General features: G+C 37.0%; 1 protein-coding gene across 8 annotated transcripts in view; it reads right to left on the bottom strand.

Moving 5' to 3' along the window:
- Positions 1 to 16,717, bottom strand: part of EPHA6 (EPH receptor A6) — a 521,269-nt gene that overhangs the window by 386,624 nt on the left and 117,928 nt on the right. For all 8 annotated transcript variants that reach the window (XM_054813848.1, XM_054813914.1, XM_054813840.1 and 5 more), the window contains one exon: positions 10,482 to 11,145. In XM_054813848.1, coding sequence (XP_054669823.1) covers positions 10,482 to 11,145 — 664 coding nt within the window. The remainder of the gene's footprint in view (positions 1 to 10,481; positions 11,146 to 16,717) is intronic.

Here is a 16,717-nt window from a genome sequence, read left to right as displayed (position 1 = left end):
TGCGAGTTACAAAAAGCAAATACAGTTCAAGTTTTCAAACACTCATACATGTTCTTTTGTATTCAGGACAAACTTTGTCAGAAATGCCTTTGTGCAGTTACTTCACTCCAGCTTGTGATTCCCAGGCTACACCATGCAAAAGAAAACCTTTTATTGATTGCTTTTGAAATTACATTTCTCAGCATAAATGCTTTAATAATTGACTGAATAAAATGATGGGTAACCTCTATGGGAACAGTTCCATTACAGAATGTGTTTTATGGTTTATTTGTGAATGCGTTACTCATTAATAACCTGCCTCAGAGGAAGTACAGGTGATTATCTTCAGATTTTGGAGCTCAACTTTATGAGTTCTCATAGGGACATCATCTATATCATCATAATAATATTCTCAAATGTTATATTTTTTTCAAAGTATAAATTTAAAGTGCTTGTGCTCAGAGGCATGAGAAAAATCAAGCTTTCTTTTTTAAAAAGAAAAAGCAAATAAATAAAAAAATTTTGAGCCAGAATTCTCTCTGAAAATTATATAAGTATACATATCGACATAAAGTGTTAAGATTTAAGTGAAACTTCCTATTATTAAAAAAAAAAAAAAGAAAAATCAGCAGCCTACCGTAGTGTAAAAATTTGGAAACTTTCATTGAGCACCCCGACTTCAATTTTTTCTCAGCTTATACTTTTTATTATTCAGGGCTCCACCACAAAAGGTCAAATGATAAGCAAACATTCTAGAAACTGAATTTCCACAAAGACAACTAAAATAAACCCTTATTAAGCCAGAACTGTTACTTCACTGCAACATATGCCTGTGGAAGTCCCCAAGACATGATTTTTTACATAATTGCACTGTACACACAGTCAAAGTGTTCCTTTGTCCAATTAGTGGCAAAGTTTGTAAATCACAGCTTCCTCACAAAGTATTTCTCTTTTGCCGCTATCAATTAATTCAATGCCCAGCACAAGGCATTTTGTACTGAACAAATGTTATTAGGCCTTTATGGTTTTACTGTCCTCCATGCGCTTGCCACAAAAGACCTCTTCAGAGCTCATAAAGATATACGTTTTTCAGCATATTGAGGAAACTTACATACTGAGGATAATATACTCAACCATAAGAAAACCCCATCACGCTTCTCTTCCAGCTGGAGGAAAGCCTCCTATGGCTGTAACAAGATACAAGCAGCCAACACTGAACATTTACATCCATTAAATACAGCAGGCCACAGTTTTCACTCAAGCAAATCTCACCTACATTCAATATATTTGATTGTTCAAACAATTAAGGTTGATCATGTGTGAAGTGCAATGAACATTTTCCAAGTCAAATTAATCTGAAATGATTGAGCTCAAGCTTTAGCTACTGACTCCCAGAACATGAACAAAATTTATGTGGTAAGCAAGAAAAAGCTGTATTACCCAAGAATGGAGAGGCACCGTCTCTGTTAGTCTCTCTAGGACGTGAAATATGTTTTGAGGCCAAATCCCATCACAGTGAGGAACACAGGACAGTAGCACAGAGTGAATGCCTCCCTTCTTCACCTCTAGCCATGCTATAGGATCCAGCCTGCCAGTCTTTCTGTTATTCCCATTTTTACCAATACAAGAGGAACTTGCATGTTAGTATGCATCTGTTTATTTCTGACAAATAAACCTTTCTGAATTTGTTAATACCAGATTTTCAAAAGTCTATTTTGGGACAGGCAAGCTACATATAAGGCTTGACCAAGAAATCGATTATGACTAGATTGTTATCTTTAGAAGACAGCATCTTATCATATATAGGGAAATCCATCTGCACACAAGATTTACAAGAGATGTGTGAATGAGACCTACAGACTCCATCCTTTTTCCCCACTCTGGCACCTGGGCGACTCACACAGGTAAAACAGCACAAAAGTCCCGCGCAAGCTCCCAGGCATCGGCCCCTTCACACCTGCAGCATGACAGTCTGGGACCTAAACTATCACAAATCTCCTGCGTCACAATCCTAGGACATAGCCCCACCAATGACCCTACAGCGGAGAGACGGGCCACACACGAGCCTAACGCACAGGGTGGGGGGGGAAGATATCAAAATAGCTGAAAAATCTGCACAGCGAGTTAAAAAATAATAAAATCAAACAACATATTTAAAATGTGCTCATTCTACACACGTTTGGATACACAAATACATTTGTATTTATACGTGCATTTTACAAACTTGAAAGCATTTGTTTCCAGTAGTATTAAAGGTTTTGCATGTGATCATCACTGGAGTGTACTTCTTCCAGCAGAGAAAGAATAAATAACTGCAATTTACTATGGCCCACTGCTAATGTCAAATCATGCAGCTGTATTACCAAGTCATACACAACAAAAACAAAGAATCAATCGCTGCAATGCCTTTGACAATTTTTGTCTACTGTTTGTCAAGGGTAGCTGGTAGGATCAATATCCAACAGTATACACTGACACAAAACCTCAGGCAAGACATATCCGAGTAATCAGCATGCTTTTGCTTCCAAAACGTCACGTCTACATGTACAAACAGAAAACAGTCACAGTTTTTCAGTTTGAAACTTGCTATTTAACCTAAGCCGGTTGGCTTCCTTGTTCCGAAGTAGCTTTCACACTAAATACTGTACTTCAATACTCATTTCAGAATCAAAGTGAAAAATAGTAATTTCCTAGGATTAATTTAGTTTGCAAATAAGTTTCCTATATATGGAAAATATTTATGGATGCAGTTAGAAAAATTAAGGCTTTAATTTGAATTTTTACAATTAAATATACTGGAAACCAGGTCATGGTGGCTATTGTAAGGTTTCTTATTTGCTCAAAATTAATGCAAGTCAGTAAGACGTGACAAGAATGTGCAGACAACTTGTGTTCATTTAGTATCAGCGTAACTTCCTTGCTACATAAAAATCAATTGAAAAGGTTTTTTTGCTTGGTTTTTAAATTCTCACTTCTGAAGCAGCACCCCTTTCCAGCTGTTTTACCAGATTTATTGTGTTACAATGTATCTGGCTGAACAAATCTGCAGATGTCTGTAGATTAAGTAAAAAGCAGTGGATCTGAGCTACAACATGAATTTATATGGCATTGAGATTTTTCTGGATGCTAACCCAGGCAGTGATTGAAAACAGGTGCCCTTAGGTACTTATTTCATTCCTAACATTTTGCTGCAGTAAAAAACCCCATTTATTTCACTAACAAACTTAAGAAATCTCCTCAGTTAAGACACTGAGAAAAAGATATCATAATACTATGATTAAAAAGAACCCAAACCAAAACACATACACACAAAATGCCTGTCTGTCTTTGAAAGCTTTGCAGGAGCTAGCCTGGTACCCAATGCATAAGAAAGGGCACAAACATAGAATTTAAAGGAAACATGAAAGCCATTGAACTAACCTAAAACCATTGAGAAAAAGGCGAAGTGATTGAATACAGCAAAGTCAGATCTCTTCAGGCTGGTCCAACTCACTAAAAATTAATCTTTCTCATAGTAAATTATATCACGTTCATTTTGCATGATCCACTGCACATCCTTTTCCTCCTAGTTCGGCTAGGCAACAATGTTATTTTTAATCCACACTAATTACAAGCCTTCAGGACAAAAGGGTTCTTCATGTGCAAGTGGAAAAAGTGTAGTGCAAATGAGAGATACAGTATGAAATAGCTTAGCATATGACCTGGTATTTAAGGAATTAAAAAAAGTATGTATGAAAAGTGCTACTAAGTAATGTTGGTAAACATCCCCCCCTCCCAACAGATAATCACTTAAATATATTGTAAATATATACTCTCTTTTCTAACGTACACAGTTCTTGAGTTCAGATCAAGTCAAATTTTTGCAGTATGTTACCAGTTATCTGTGATTAATTATATTCAGAAGTTTTGAACAAGTCATTATCGATTGCTTTTCTATACTGTTACCTATAGAATTGTGATTATCCACTAATTTCTAATTGTTTTACGCATGTTCTTGGACTGCACTGAAAATCTCTATTTAGTGGTTCAACCTAAAAATTGAATTTGGAAATGTCAAACCACAATGCCATTTTATCCATATTCAGAACTCAATGTGCGTTCACAGATGTCATGTAGTCTTACATAGGCTGAAGAGTAGGTTTTTTCCAATGGAAAATACACATCACAAATAATCGCAAAGGTCTTAAGTACTTCCATTGAAAACACTCAAATTTAAAGCTCTTCAAACTCACATAAATGATGTAAAATAAACCATAATTTGTTAAGTGTAGTAAAAAGGTGCGAACCACTCCCAGAGCACTTGTGTATTCAGGAATTTGCTATAAATTCCAATAAATGATATGGCTGTCTAAAAAAAAAGTATAATTATTTAATAATTTTGGTAATTGGGCAGTAAGTCACAGAAAATATTGTAAAAAACCCATTTAAATTCTCTCCAGAGGAGATCAGTGCAGAAAAGAGTGTAATATATAGCTCTTCAGTGTTGAAGAAGGGGGAAGAATTCAGTGAATTTTGTAGCCTGCCCATCCTCCAGGCTCCCTAGGATGTCATCAGCAGATACCTGCTAAACAAAACACGCCCTGTAATGGTGCAGAGGAAACAAAGGATGGTGAAGAATAGACATAGAGTTGATACTGACGGGTATATCACCATGCCTGGTCCCTATTTCTAACCTTCTTTACATCTTCTCTGTCATTACCTCTACGCATGCTCCCACATGCCTCCCCTCCTGCTCCTTCACAAGTTGACACCGGCTTTCTGCACAACACTGCCGCATGTGCGCACTGCAACTGCTATCTTTGAGGTAGGCTCACTATGAGGTTTCAATTGAGGTTTCAGTTGAAAGAAGGAAATTGAAATCAAATGAAGGACACTGAAAGGCTTCAATTTCAGAAGGAAATAAAAAATAAATTCTAATTGAAGCTTCATTTAAATTTTAAGTTTGTATTATGACTCTTCCTACTTGTCTGCCCTATATTTTGAAAGGATAAAGGTACTTAAGGGTGTTGAAACAAGTTCTGTCTGCAGGAAAATCACCTGCAGTGGTCTAGGAGACAGATCGTATCAGCTAATGCATCCACGGAGCTGCAGGAAGTCCCTGGGCCTTCTACCCCTGTCCCATTTCACAACAGAGAAAGAACAGTCAGTGGATCTCAGTCGTCCGCTCATTCAGCTTCCCCGACAAAATCCTCCCTCTGGTTATCCAGTAGAGCTGGTGGGGAATTATACCTTTGTCACAGGGATCTACTCCTGCGCAAGAGAATTGTCCCAGCTCTGCTGCAGGAGGGACTCTCTGCGGTGGAAAGATTTTCTTTTAAAGAGAGAAGTTTAATTTTACACTTATTTTGCCCCTGTTTTTGTAGTCCAAATCTTTCTATGCTTTTCCTTTACAGATCTTCCTTCAGTGCCTATGGGCTGGCAAAGAAGGGTAGGTCTCATGAGTAAATAAATACCTGGGAGAAAAATCAAAAGGATCCTTACACAATATTGTATCTACATAACTATCAGGAAACCTGCTGTTCCAACGTACTTTTTTTTTTTTTTTTTTTTTTACTTTTCCTGTTTTCATGCCAGCAGACAGGTAGCTAAAGCATGACCGTATCATTAACTTCTTGGTTTCCCAACAAAGACATGCTATAGGTACATATATGAGGATGGGGTTAGCTCGTATTTCCAAAATGAGAATATTTAATTGAACCAGATGAAATGGCTGAAGATAGGCTGCCAAGGCAGAAATCCTAACACTGAAACATTACCACAAGTTTGAGTAATGAATAACAGAAAGAAGTGTTTGTTCAATTAAACAAATGCTCAACATGCAGTATGTGTACTAATGTGTAGGCATTAGCATCCCTAGGAAGTGTTGTTCAGTCAACTCAAGTTCAAATAATTTGAACTTTACATTCCCACTTCTTATTGTATTTGTTTTAATTAAACCAGGAGAGTCTGTCAATGTCTGCTGTTTTACATTTTAAAAATTTCTTCAACCATCCACACAACATTGGGGGAAGGAGGAGGGGGGTGGGTGTGTGTCCCGAGAATATTCCTCAAGAACAATCAACTTTTTACAGTTAAAATACAATTCTGCATTGTGTTTGATTGGTTAAGGCTCCAAAAATCAATTCTGACTATAATAATTAGTAATTGCTATATATAATTGAATTTTTCTCTGCAATTAATGGCTAACCTTGGGTAATTCAGCTAATTTTTGGTAAATCATTAAATAATCAGGCTTCAGTTAACAGTCATCCAATTATTAGCATATCATACCTAAAAAGAAGTGAACTGTTCTAATTAAGTTTATACAGTGTTCCTTGTCATGATTGTTTCTTTTTTTGCAAAAAAAACCCTGCCCAAAGCCCTGATATAATCTGCATATACTACATATTTGTTAAACTTAGCACAATTCTTGCCTTGGACTGGCGTTCAGAGAATATATGACATGGAACTTGCTACTTTTAATTGATGTTTATTAGAATCCTGTGCAGTATCTCCTCCTATGCTATGACTTGTGAATGGGGCAGCTATCAATGGTTTAGCAAAGCAAGCACTTCACATTAGAGCCATTTATGATTAGCATTGCCATAGTATTGGTACCAACTCATTTATTAGTTCCTAAAGAAACAGAACAACATGTGAATGCTGCTATTTCAGGATTTTGAGGGAAAAAAAAAATCATGAAAGTATATTGAAATCAGTAAGCAATACATCGTTTACACAATCTGTTCAGAGAAGATGATATTTTTTCAGGTTATGCCATTAGGAAATGCATGTGTACATACAAATAACTGTGAACCTCTTGCAATCAATGTGACTTTTTCCCCACTGACTTCAGAAAAGGAAGACAGTCCCCAAATAAATGAAAATTTTTCTGTCAATGTATCTCTAAACTGTTCTAGACACATTGGGGTATATATTTAATAAGTATGGATATTTTAATCCAGTTGTGAATTCTTCTCAGACACTTTTACTCTGAAATGATGCTTTCAAAAGCAAATACAACAGATAGGGAATGTTGATAGATTCACTGACAAAGAGATACACATGTAAAACTGACATATATTGAAATAATTGGTATGTTGTCAGTTAGGTTACTTTCAACTGCCAAAAATCTACTTTACTTGCTTCCCTATGATTTTAACAGCAGTGGTAAAACTGATCAAAGATTTTTTTTACTCCCATTCTTGCTGCTTTGTGAAACTATGGGCAATGACAAAGGCAAAATATAATTGCTTATGCCATTTAGTACTTCCTGAATAGAGAGTGCTTGTCTCCACAAATATCAAAACAGAAATTTACTTTTAAAATTCTGTCACAGATAAGCCATATTTGCCACGAAGAGCTTATTCCCCACTGAGTCACGAACTGGTGTATAATTTAAAGTTTGACAGCCTTTGCAAGCAGGAAAAAGAAGATAAAATATTCAAGCATTAGAAAGTATTGCCCACCACCCAATAACTTGCCAGAACAGATTGCAAAATTATTGTTTTGAAAGTTATTTTCATGCAGAATAAAGAAATAGTTCTCAGTTTTGAGTATGTCTACAAGAAGCACTGAGAGAATGGCATCAAATATACTTCCAAGACTCAGATTTGCTACTCCAGCAGTGGAATGGGAGGGAGCAAAGGGCTTTGCATTGGGATTGCATGGAGCGACCTAGAAGACACAAAGACTGTATAGATACATTTCAGGTCATCTTGGCAGACTAAGATGTAGTGGCTTCTCCTCTCCCCACCCCCAGCTTCTAACAAGCTAAATGTAAATTTTTCAAATTTTCCCTTAGAAAGTTTGTAATGTTCAGGTATTTTAGGACTTAATGAGCACGAAAGAGTTAGTTCAGGACGTATTGACAAGCGACAAGTCTTTTAAAGTCTAAATTTCTGACTTGTCTCAGACAAGCAGCAAAGTCTCAAAATAGGACGTTATGACTGTCTGAAAGATTGCTGTCAACATAGGTAGTGATCTCGGTTCAGTTCACAATGCTTAAACAGCCACATTGCAAAAATGCATTCCCAGCTGCCTGAGCGCGCATCTCCACCAGCAGCTTTGGCACAAAGGGAAAGGTGGCCACCCTGACAGCAAGCCTGCTAACCCATGGTTTAAGCACAAGAGCTGGAGAGTGGGCCCTAGTGAAATTAAATTGCTGGTTTTTAGTTTTGAAAGTATCTTATATGTTTGGGCTTGCATTTGGCATGACATTCATGAAGGAATACAAGACAAACATACTTTGAGACACAGTCAGAAAATGCAGTACTAATTTAAAAAAAGCTGAAGATGACTAAATGAACATTAGACACCTACGAAGGTTATTTCAAAACACATATGGAAGCTCTATTAGATTATAATTTTCTAAAATAGTAATTTGTTATTGTTTGGGTAAATAGATAAGAAAATGCAAACACTCATGGCTTTAGGTAGTCCATTTCACTTAGGAGGTACCTGTTCAGCAGCAGACTGGACTACCAACTGAATAAACGAGAGGAGTCAATGCATAGCAGAAAAGTTTCCTGACGTTTTTTGTGGGCTTTTGTTGCTGGTTATATTGCTCATGTACAGCTGTAGAGTATGACTCACTTGCATAATGGACAGGAATTCATTGAGTGTTAATGTCTTGAAGAAAATCCTTATCCCATTAAAAGAGAGAAACCTTTTGACCTTATGTAGAAAGTTACACTCACTTCCAGGAATGGCAATGTCAAAATTGTATCTTTGCAATGAGTATGTTTTGATAATTAATGCCAGCAAGATCAGAATACAAAGTGAATTTCATTTTCTGATTACAATACATATTTTTGTATTTTAATGCTCTATTATCCAAGGTTGTGGTGCAGCTTGCCTGATACCATCAAATCTGAGCAGCTCTTGAGCAAAATATTTGATCATTCATGTAATTTATGGGTACGGACTCTTTCTCTTCCCTTTTGCTACAAAGCAGATGTTGAACCGAAGCAGACTGGTATCTCAGTGGCTACTGAGACTTTCCTTACAATCATTACCACAGAAACAAGTACCTTATTGTCAGGTCTTTGTGAAACTATTATGTACAGTAGAAGAGAACGTACAAAGTACACGTATCCTTTAGTAACACTTTCTGAAGCTAACAAAACCACTAAGAAAGTGTGCAGTATGAAAAGATGCGCACCTTTTGTGATTAAGTGTCATCTATCCAGCAGTCCTGGCAGGTGGAAAATAAGTCTCAACGTGCACATTCTCCATGGATAGTAGTCTCAAACTGAATCCACAAAAGCTCAGAGACTTGGGCTATGCTCAAGTATACCACAGCATTTGCAGAGTTTTAGCAACGTATTCATGTTATAAACAGCACAAAAGTTTAAGTAATCTGAATTTTTCCACAAAATCACAAAGTTTGACGAAAGAGTGGTTGCATTTAAGAGTGGTAGAGAGGGTTAGTGAACCGCAACAACATGTAGATTGTGCAGAAGACATGCTTTTTGATCCTGCATGTGTTCACTGTCCTACCTATGAAAGGGGGAGGCTGATAAGGGAAGAAAATACACTTTCCTTTGTAATCACCTCCAAGTTGAAACCTTGATTTAAAACATCCTTAATTTGCTGTTATAGCGAGAAGGTGCAGCGCTATGTTGTTCTGTACATCCCAGAACAGAGCGTGGTCTCTGCAAAATTCTTGAAGAGAAATCACCAAGCACAGCTATCCTCAGATAGACAATTCTTAATATACAAGAAGGTGGCAAGCAACATTCAGCAATTAACTGATGTACTAACACTTGCTTCACAAACAATGTCTTACTACATTTGTGCATTAGTCTTTCTAAAAAACAGTACTAGATATATAACATTACTTACACATTGTGATGAAACCATTTTGAGCACACCTGATTTTAACCTTTTGCATTATCTCTGAATAGGGACTTGAACGTCCCTAATTGGACTTGATACCTACCGATTTTCTACTACGTTAACGTGCATGTTATTCATGGAGGTGTTTAAAATCCGTTGTTTTACAGAAGCATGGATAATGACGTTATCCCTTCAGGTGAATTCATCTCCTCTATCTTTATGTGCTTACAGGAAAGAGGCGAGTGCAAGTTAATTGACTAAATTCCCTTTTTAGGCATGTAGAGGAAAAAAGAGATTATTTTTTTCAGTCACTGCTCACGTCATCTTGAGATAGATATCTAAAACATGGTAGATGAATCGTGCTCCAAAGCATGCACTTATCTCCAGTAACTACAGGAGTCAAGGTGACTAGCTGATCCATATACACATGTACATTGTGGGTGCCTGTAGTTAGACAAAGTGAAGGTCATCTGTAGTAACTAAATTTTTTCTTAGAAATCCACAATATAACAACTTCAAATAACTTTGCTTATGTCTGGACAAGAGGCATTCCTTAAAATTGTGATGCAGTATTTTCAATATACAACAAGCTATTTGCTGTGCCTATAGCATAAGACTTTTTTAAAAAATAATAATAAAATAAATATTTTAAAAAAAAACCCAAGCAAACAATGTTTCCTTACCATGGCAGGAGCCATCCACTTCTTCATATCCTACAGTGCAGATACATCGTCCAAGAGGCACAAGCCAATCCCCATCTGCTCCACAATACAATTTTGGAGTATCACGTTCCTCAGCGCTCTTCACACAGGAGCCCCGTACTTCCACCAAAGAGGAAGAATCAACCCTTGGAATAGTATCAGGAAACATAGCCAAATTACGGACCGTGAAAGGGCACTTTTTGTAATAAACACGGACTGAAACCAAAGCAATGCATGCTCCAATGTCCTGAAAAGCAAGATAGAATCCTTTCTTGTTTATTGGCCCAACCTCACGAACTTCTGTGTTGAGTTTAAGAATGCGGTCACCCAAGTCCATCTGGGTAAAACTCTCATCAGCTGCAATAGTATCAATTTTGGTGTACTGGTTTGGCTTGAATTTTACTCCATGAGACTCATCTGACTCCATGTAGTAGAGATTGAAAGTTTCCTTGCAGGTTCCCAGTACCCATGGAATACTGTTGCAGTCCCTCAGGGTAAACTTCATCTCCACGTAAATTTTCTGTGCAGCATCACGGGAGATCCAGTTTGTTCGAAGCCAGTTGTTTTGGTTTGGTTCCATCACGTTACATACCTGGTAAGTATGAATGGGACGATTGTGTTCATCCATTTCAGTTATGGCATCCCACTGGAAAGAAAATAAAATTGTTTGACGACTAAGAAAAATATATTACGCATGTGCATATACAGAGAGGCCACGTATACACATGTGTATGTGCACTTATAACTTAACTAAGAATAATTATTTACTTAAAGTTTAGCAGAAAGACAGTAGTTAGAAGCAGATGCCAACTACAAAAGGGTACAAGACTTCAAAAACTTTACAGTAAATTTCTATTAATTAAAAAAAAAGTTAAAAATTCATGTAGCTCAGTAGAAGAGGGAAATAATTAAATTTGCTAATATAAACATGACTAAGTCCAAGAACATTCCTGGGTATGTCATTCAATCATCTATGCTGAAAAAATTGCTAGAACAGTCCTGTTTGGCATGCCGGTGGGCTGGCCCTCTGGCAGTCCTCCAAGCAACTCCCACAGCTCAGGCACAAGGCACTGGCCAGGCACCTGCAGCAGTCATCAGCTGGGATGCAGCCACGCTGGTTCAGTGGGTCCGAGGTCTTTTGTGTAGGTTGTCATGGTTTATACAATCACCGTAGAAACATTTACCTGTATATTTAGAAATGTTACATTTCTGGCTCCACAGGTCTGTATTACGCTTATTTCCTCTTTTAAACGAAATAAAAATAAAATGTCACAGGCATCATGCCATTTTTGTTGCCTTTATAAATCTTCTTCCTTACAGTTCAGAGGTGAAGGAGGAATTTTTTTTCCTCTCCACTTCCCTAGTTTTATGCTACATCAACTTCACTAAAATTCTCAAATTCTGGTGGAAAAACCCACATGGAAACTGTCAAAACCATGAGTATTGGAAAATTATCCACGTGCTACATATGAAAGGCTTATCAAATGCCCAATTTATCACATAATCTGCTATTCTAAAGGATTACCAACATCCCCAAAATAGCTTCAATAAAATTGAGTCAACTTTCCACTAAACAGTCCTAACAGCAATATAGCATTAGATTTAGATGTACTCTTGCGAAAACACAGAACTAGTTATGGTTCTGTACCCAAAACTATTGTGTCCCATCAGAAGTCTTAGTGTGGCCTTTTAGATGTGGTGCTGTCTTATGGCATTCTAGATGTAAACTGGCACATCAAGTAAGCCAAAAACCTGTTCATAAGGATCACTCAAAATGCCAGATTAATTGTTTTAATGCTATGAAACATCAAAATACTAAACTATGAACATGAATAATGTATACATGGAATGTATTTGTTATGAACACATTTAATTAAAATTATTTGCCTGCAAAGGAGATACATAGGCTTCAAGTTGAGACAGTAATCAACTTTCTCAAACTTTGCAGGTATTTTGGTAAATTCACTGTATGGAATTTTAAAATTTTATATTAATTACACACAGGTGCACACACATAACATGCCACAACGCATGTTCAAATTATATACAACATGCAATTCTAAGTACAAAAACAAGGTATGGACCTTACACATTATTGTTCAAACAGAAATTTAAATTCTGTCAGCCCCATGATACGTTAACCCCGGCACATTTTTCTGCTCTAATACACACAATATCAATATTTTTAAAATTAAAGTTACACTACTAAAGATGCATTTTAACTACTTGAGCAGCTGAATATTCCTAGTGTCTGCTTACTTCAGTATTACAAAGTATTCAGTATTACAAAGAAGGTATGGTTGGTCTCTGGCCTACCAGACTGAGAAAATGTAGGAAGTACAAGTCCAGTTTATTACTTTAAGCAATAAAAAAAACCTTTTATATATCCCCATTTAGAAACATCGTGGAAAGAAAGACTTTCTGTTCATCTTTTTTTGTGAAAGATGAAGATATTAAGAGTTAAGTTCTCATTTTCAGAAAAATTCCCAGACTGTTAAAGCCCATGTAAACATGCAGAAACCTAGCTGGCTTTGAGTTTTAAGAACAAATAATGTCACTATACAAAAGTGGAGGAAACATGCACATCTCCAAGACTTTTTACACAATCTTTATGTACAAAAAAACCCACCAAACACACAACATGGAAGAAAAAAGTTCACTTATTTAGGAGTAAACTGATCCATCATGGTGGAAGAAGCAAAAAACAACCAGCCTGTGGCTCAATTAGCCTGAAAACTTTGGGGTTTAAATAGTGGCTGGAATTCATGGGGAAAAAACGAATGCCAAGTGCTGGCAGATATAATCAGAGAATTGGGATTCCTGGTGACTGCAGCATGCACCTGAGCGCTATGCAGAAAAACAGGGTAAATCAAGGCCTCTACAGACCATCACTTTTGGGAATTCCTGTCACAGCAAGGAGTGATAACCCAGCCTGAAGGTTCCACCTTAAGAATCACCAAACATACTACTTATGCGACAGCCAGACAAGGACAAATAGTTGGCCAACCACCTGCTGACTCAAGAGATTCTTACACGGCCAAGGGCTTTTGATTATGCGTTCAGAAAGGGCAAAGCTGCTACCTCAGCATTCATGGCAAGCCTAGAACAAATTCGGATTTGGTCAAAATTGTGTGACAGAGTACTAGTTAGCACAAGGCTTATCATGCCATTGCCCCCAAAGTGATCTGAACTACGATTCAAGTCTACCCTGTAGCAAGCAATATAATACCCCAAGTAGGTCTTCGCTTTGAGAAAGGAAAAGGGGACTTTCATGGAGCTAAAATCCATAGCTCCAAGTCTTAAAATCTCATTAGAAAAGGGTCTGTAAAAAACAAAGCAGCTAAGTTTCTCAGCCACTGATTCCTATTTTGCCTACCATTTCTCTTACATGAGCCAAGGACATACCACATTTTTCTTCACATATAAAACGTAATATAATTTTAAGCATTATTACACAGATTTGTGTTATACACAAATATAACCATAATGTAGCTTAAGAAAAAAAACAAACAAACACCACAAAACCAAACCAAAAAAATCAAACAGAAGCACAAAAAGTTGTCTGCATTTATTTGTGTACCAAACCACATTAAAAGGAAGATGTGCTATGTGCTCTCGAGAGGTCTCAAAGAACCAAAAAGATCAACCCCAAAAAACCCCAAGCAAAAAAAAAAAAAAAACCACCAACACAAAAACAAAAAACACAAAACCAAACACACCAACCACCACAAAAAACAAACCAAAAAACCAACCAAACAAGAAAATCCCCACCACACCAAACCTAGAATAAAAGAGTACTAATTGGGATGACAATGTAGTTTTAAAAATTGAGAGTATTCTTCAGAACTGGAGTAAACTAGCTTAAAGCAAAAACAGCCTTAACATACTACTGCCTCTTAAAAATATTAAGGAAAAAAAAAAAAAAAAGTCCAACATATCCTCCTCCTACTGTGAGAATTTCTTCAGAAATATTTATATAGTCACTTTGAATCAATATCACGATTTGAACTTAGAAATTAAAGCCCTGAAGTTCACTGCTGTGTCGTTAATAATAGAAATCTATTACATCTGTAGGAAAGTAGATGCTCAGCACTTCAATAACTGGTTTAGAAGAATAAAATAAGATGGATTGATCAAATATAGACAGTGCTTTAGTTCATTCAAAGCAGCCCTTGCATGCTTCATGCCTGTCTCTTTCCATTGTGCTCCCAGACAGCCTGCTGACAACTCTCAAGTTCTAAGAATTCATGCATTGGGCAACAACATTTAAAAGGCATTTGCAAAAATATTTAACAAAAGTAGCAGTCTAATCATCATACAAATAAATTCTTTTCCAAAAACATTAACATCTAATGTTTCAATCTAGCCACTGTACTGAGACATACTGTATAAGGTACATGGATAAATACAACCATGAGTTTTCTGGCATGTGCTCTTAATTACTAGTCCCAGATATTGAGTGCAAATGAGGTGAATTCCACCACCCCAAAATGTCAATGCAATTTGCTGAAAAGTCTGACAGAACTCAATCTGTGATAGTCTCCGACAAGGACGCATTCTTCTTGGGTGAAATACAATCTGCTTTTAATTTTACATAAATGTTGCATTTTTCTTCTTATAAAAAACAGCCAGGAAATGGTAAAACAATAGTTAAATTCAATGCAGACAACAAAAAACCCAAAGAATTTATCAAATACACACTAGTTTTCTTTTAGATGTATTTCATATTACAGGTCCCAATTAATCAAATGAAGAGTATTTATAAATATTTTAGTTGTGCAGAACTATTCTTTGCTTAAATCTTAAAAGCAAACAAACAGAAGTATCTTATTAGTGACGTCAGCAAGAGAACGTGGTAGGTCCCCCCAGAATACCTAACCTGACATGCACAAAAGCTGGCAGAAGCTGTCTGGTCTGGGCAAGCTGACAGTTCAGACTTCCTTCAAACTGAGCTGCTTGGCATCCCACCACAGTGCATTACTTTTGACATTTTTGATTACATTTGTTTCAAAATGAGGTAAGCCTCCGATAATATTGATAGAAGCAGCAGCAGCAGCATAAAGCTAATTCTCACAACTGGAGTTCCAGGATTTATGGAGAAGAACTGTCAAAAACAGTTTGGAGGAAAGACTTCAAAATTTTATTTTAACATTGTAATCAAGAGCAGCGTGGCTAAGAGGTTACATTTTACTTTCACATTTGGCATAAAGGAGGAGTAAGTGTCACTGAAGTAGAAGAACATGGAATTTGAAGATGGAGGAAGAGAAGATTAAGATTACTTGTCACATTCAAGCTACAAACCACACTGAAATTTTAGTTAGTCTCAGCTGTTTTTATATCTCTACAAGCTACTTTACAGCCTTTCTGTTTCATTTTAGAACTTTGCTAATATTTAACAGCTGTACAGAGAACACTATAAAGAGCAAATTACCTAATTTCAATCTTGTACTAGCTATATATACTACTGAAATCTGTTTTCAGTGTTCCCCCCTTTTTTGTTATTCTTATTTTAAACCAAATGCTACAGACTTACAAAATCAGCAAGAGCTATTTATTACAATTCAGTGGGTTGTATCACCAAATGCTGTATGAACATTACAAAAAAGAGAGACTGTATTTGAGATATTTTATGTTATTTTTAAACACACTGCTGTCTGATAAAAAAATGTCTTAGTGATACCATTCTACAGAAAAGTAAACACAGTGGACCAGTTTCAGCCTGATGGAAGAAGTCAGCTTCCCTGAAGACATCAAAGTTATTTCAACAAGTTCTAAAACTTGACTGTTATCTTTAAACCACGGTCAGCCTGTTAAGCAAGGCCTTGCTGAAGTCAGATTGGGCTGCTTAAAGAAAAGAGATGTTAAACTGACGATTGGCACGATTTGCCCAGTACTAGCCATGCACAACATCGGATTTATGGGTGGAACGCAGAACAGAAAGGACAGAGAGCTCACCCTGTTGTCACCTCCCAGCCCCCTGCGGCAGCACCATAAAGTCGCCTACTCCCACGTCAACCCTATGGCTCCTCTTTGACTTCCAGCAGCAGAGAGCAGTCATGGCACTGCACCAGCACATCTTTCCCCCGCAAAGATCTGCACTGCAGGCTCTTCACCATGTCGGCAATCTCCGTTGTGCCATTTGCTTAGAGACAAGGCAAGCAGATTCTCACTGTTTAGCAGCAGCCCTACTTGCGCCTGAAAGATTCATTACAATATTT

Source organism: Grus americana, chromosome 1 (genome assembly GCF_028858705.1).
Source record: "Grus americana isolate bGruAme1 chromosome 1, bGruAme1.mat, whole genome shotgun sequence".
NCBI lineage: Eukaryota > Metazoa > Chordata > Aves > Gruiformes > Gruidae > Grus > Grus americana.
The sequence above is the reverse complement of the archived record's forward strand: the minus strand, read 5'-3'. Positions and strand labels throughout refer to the sequence as shown.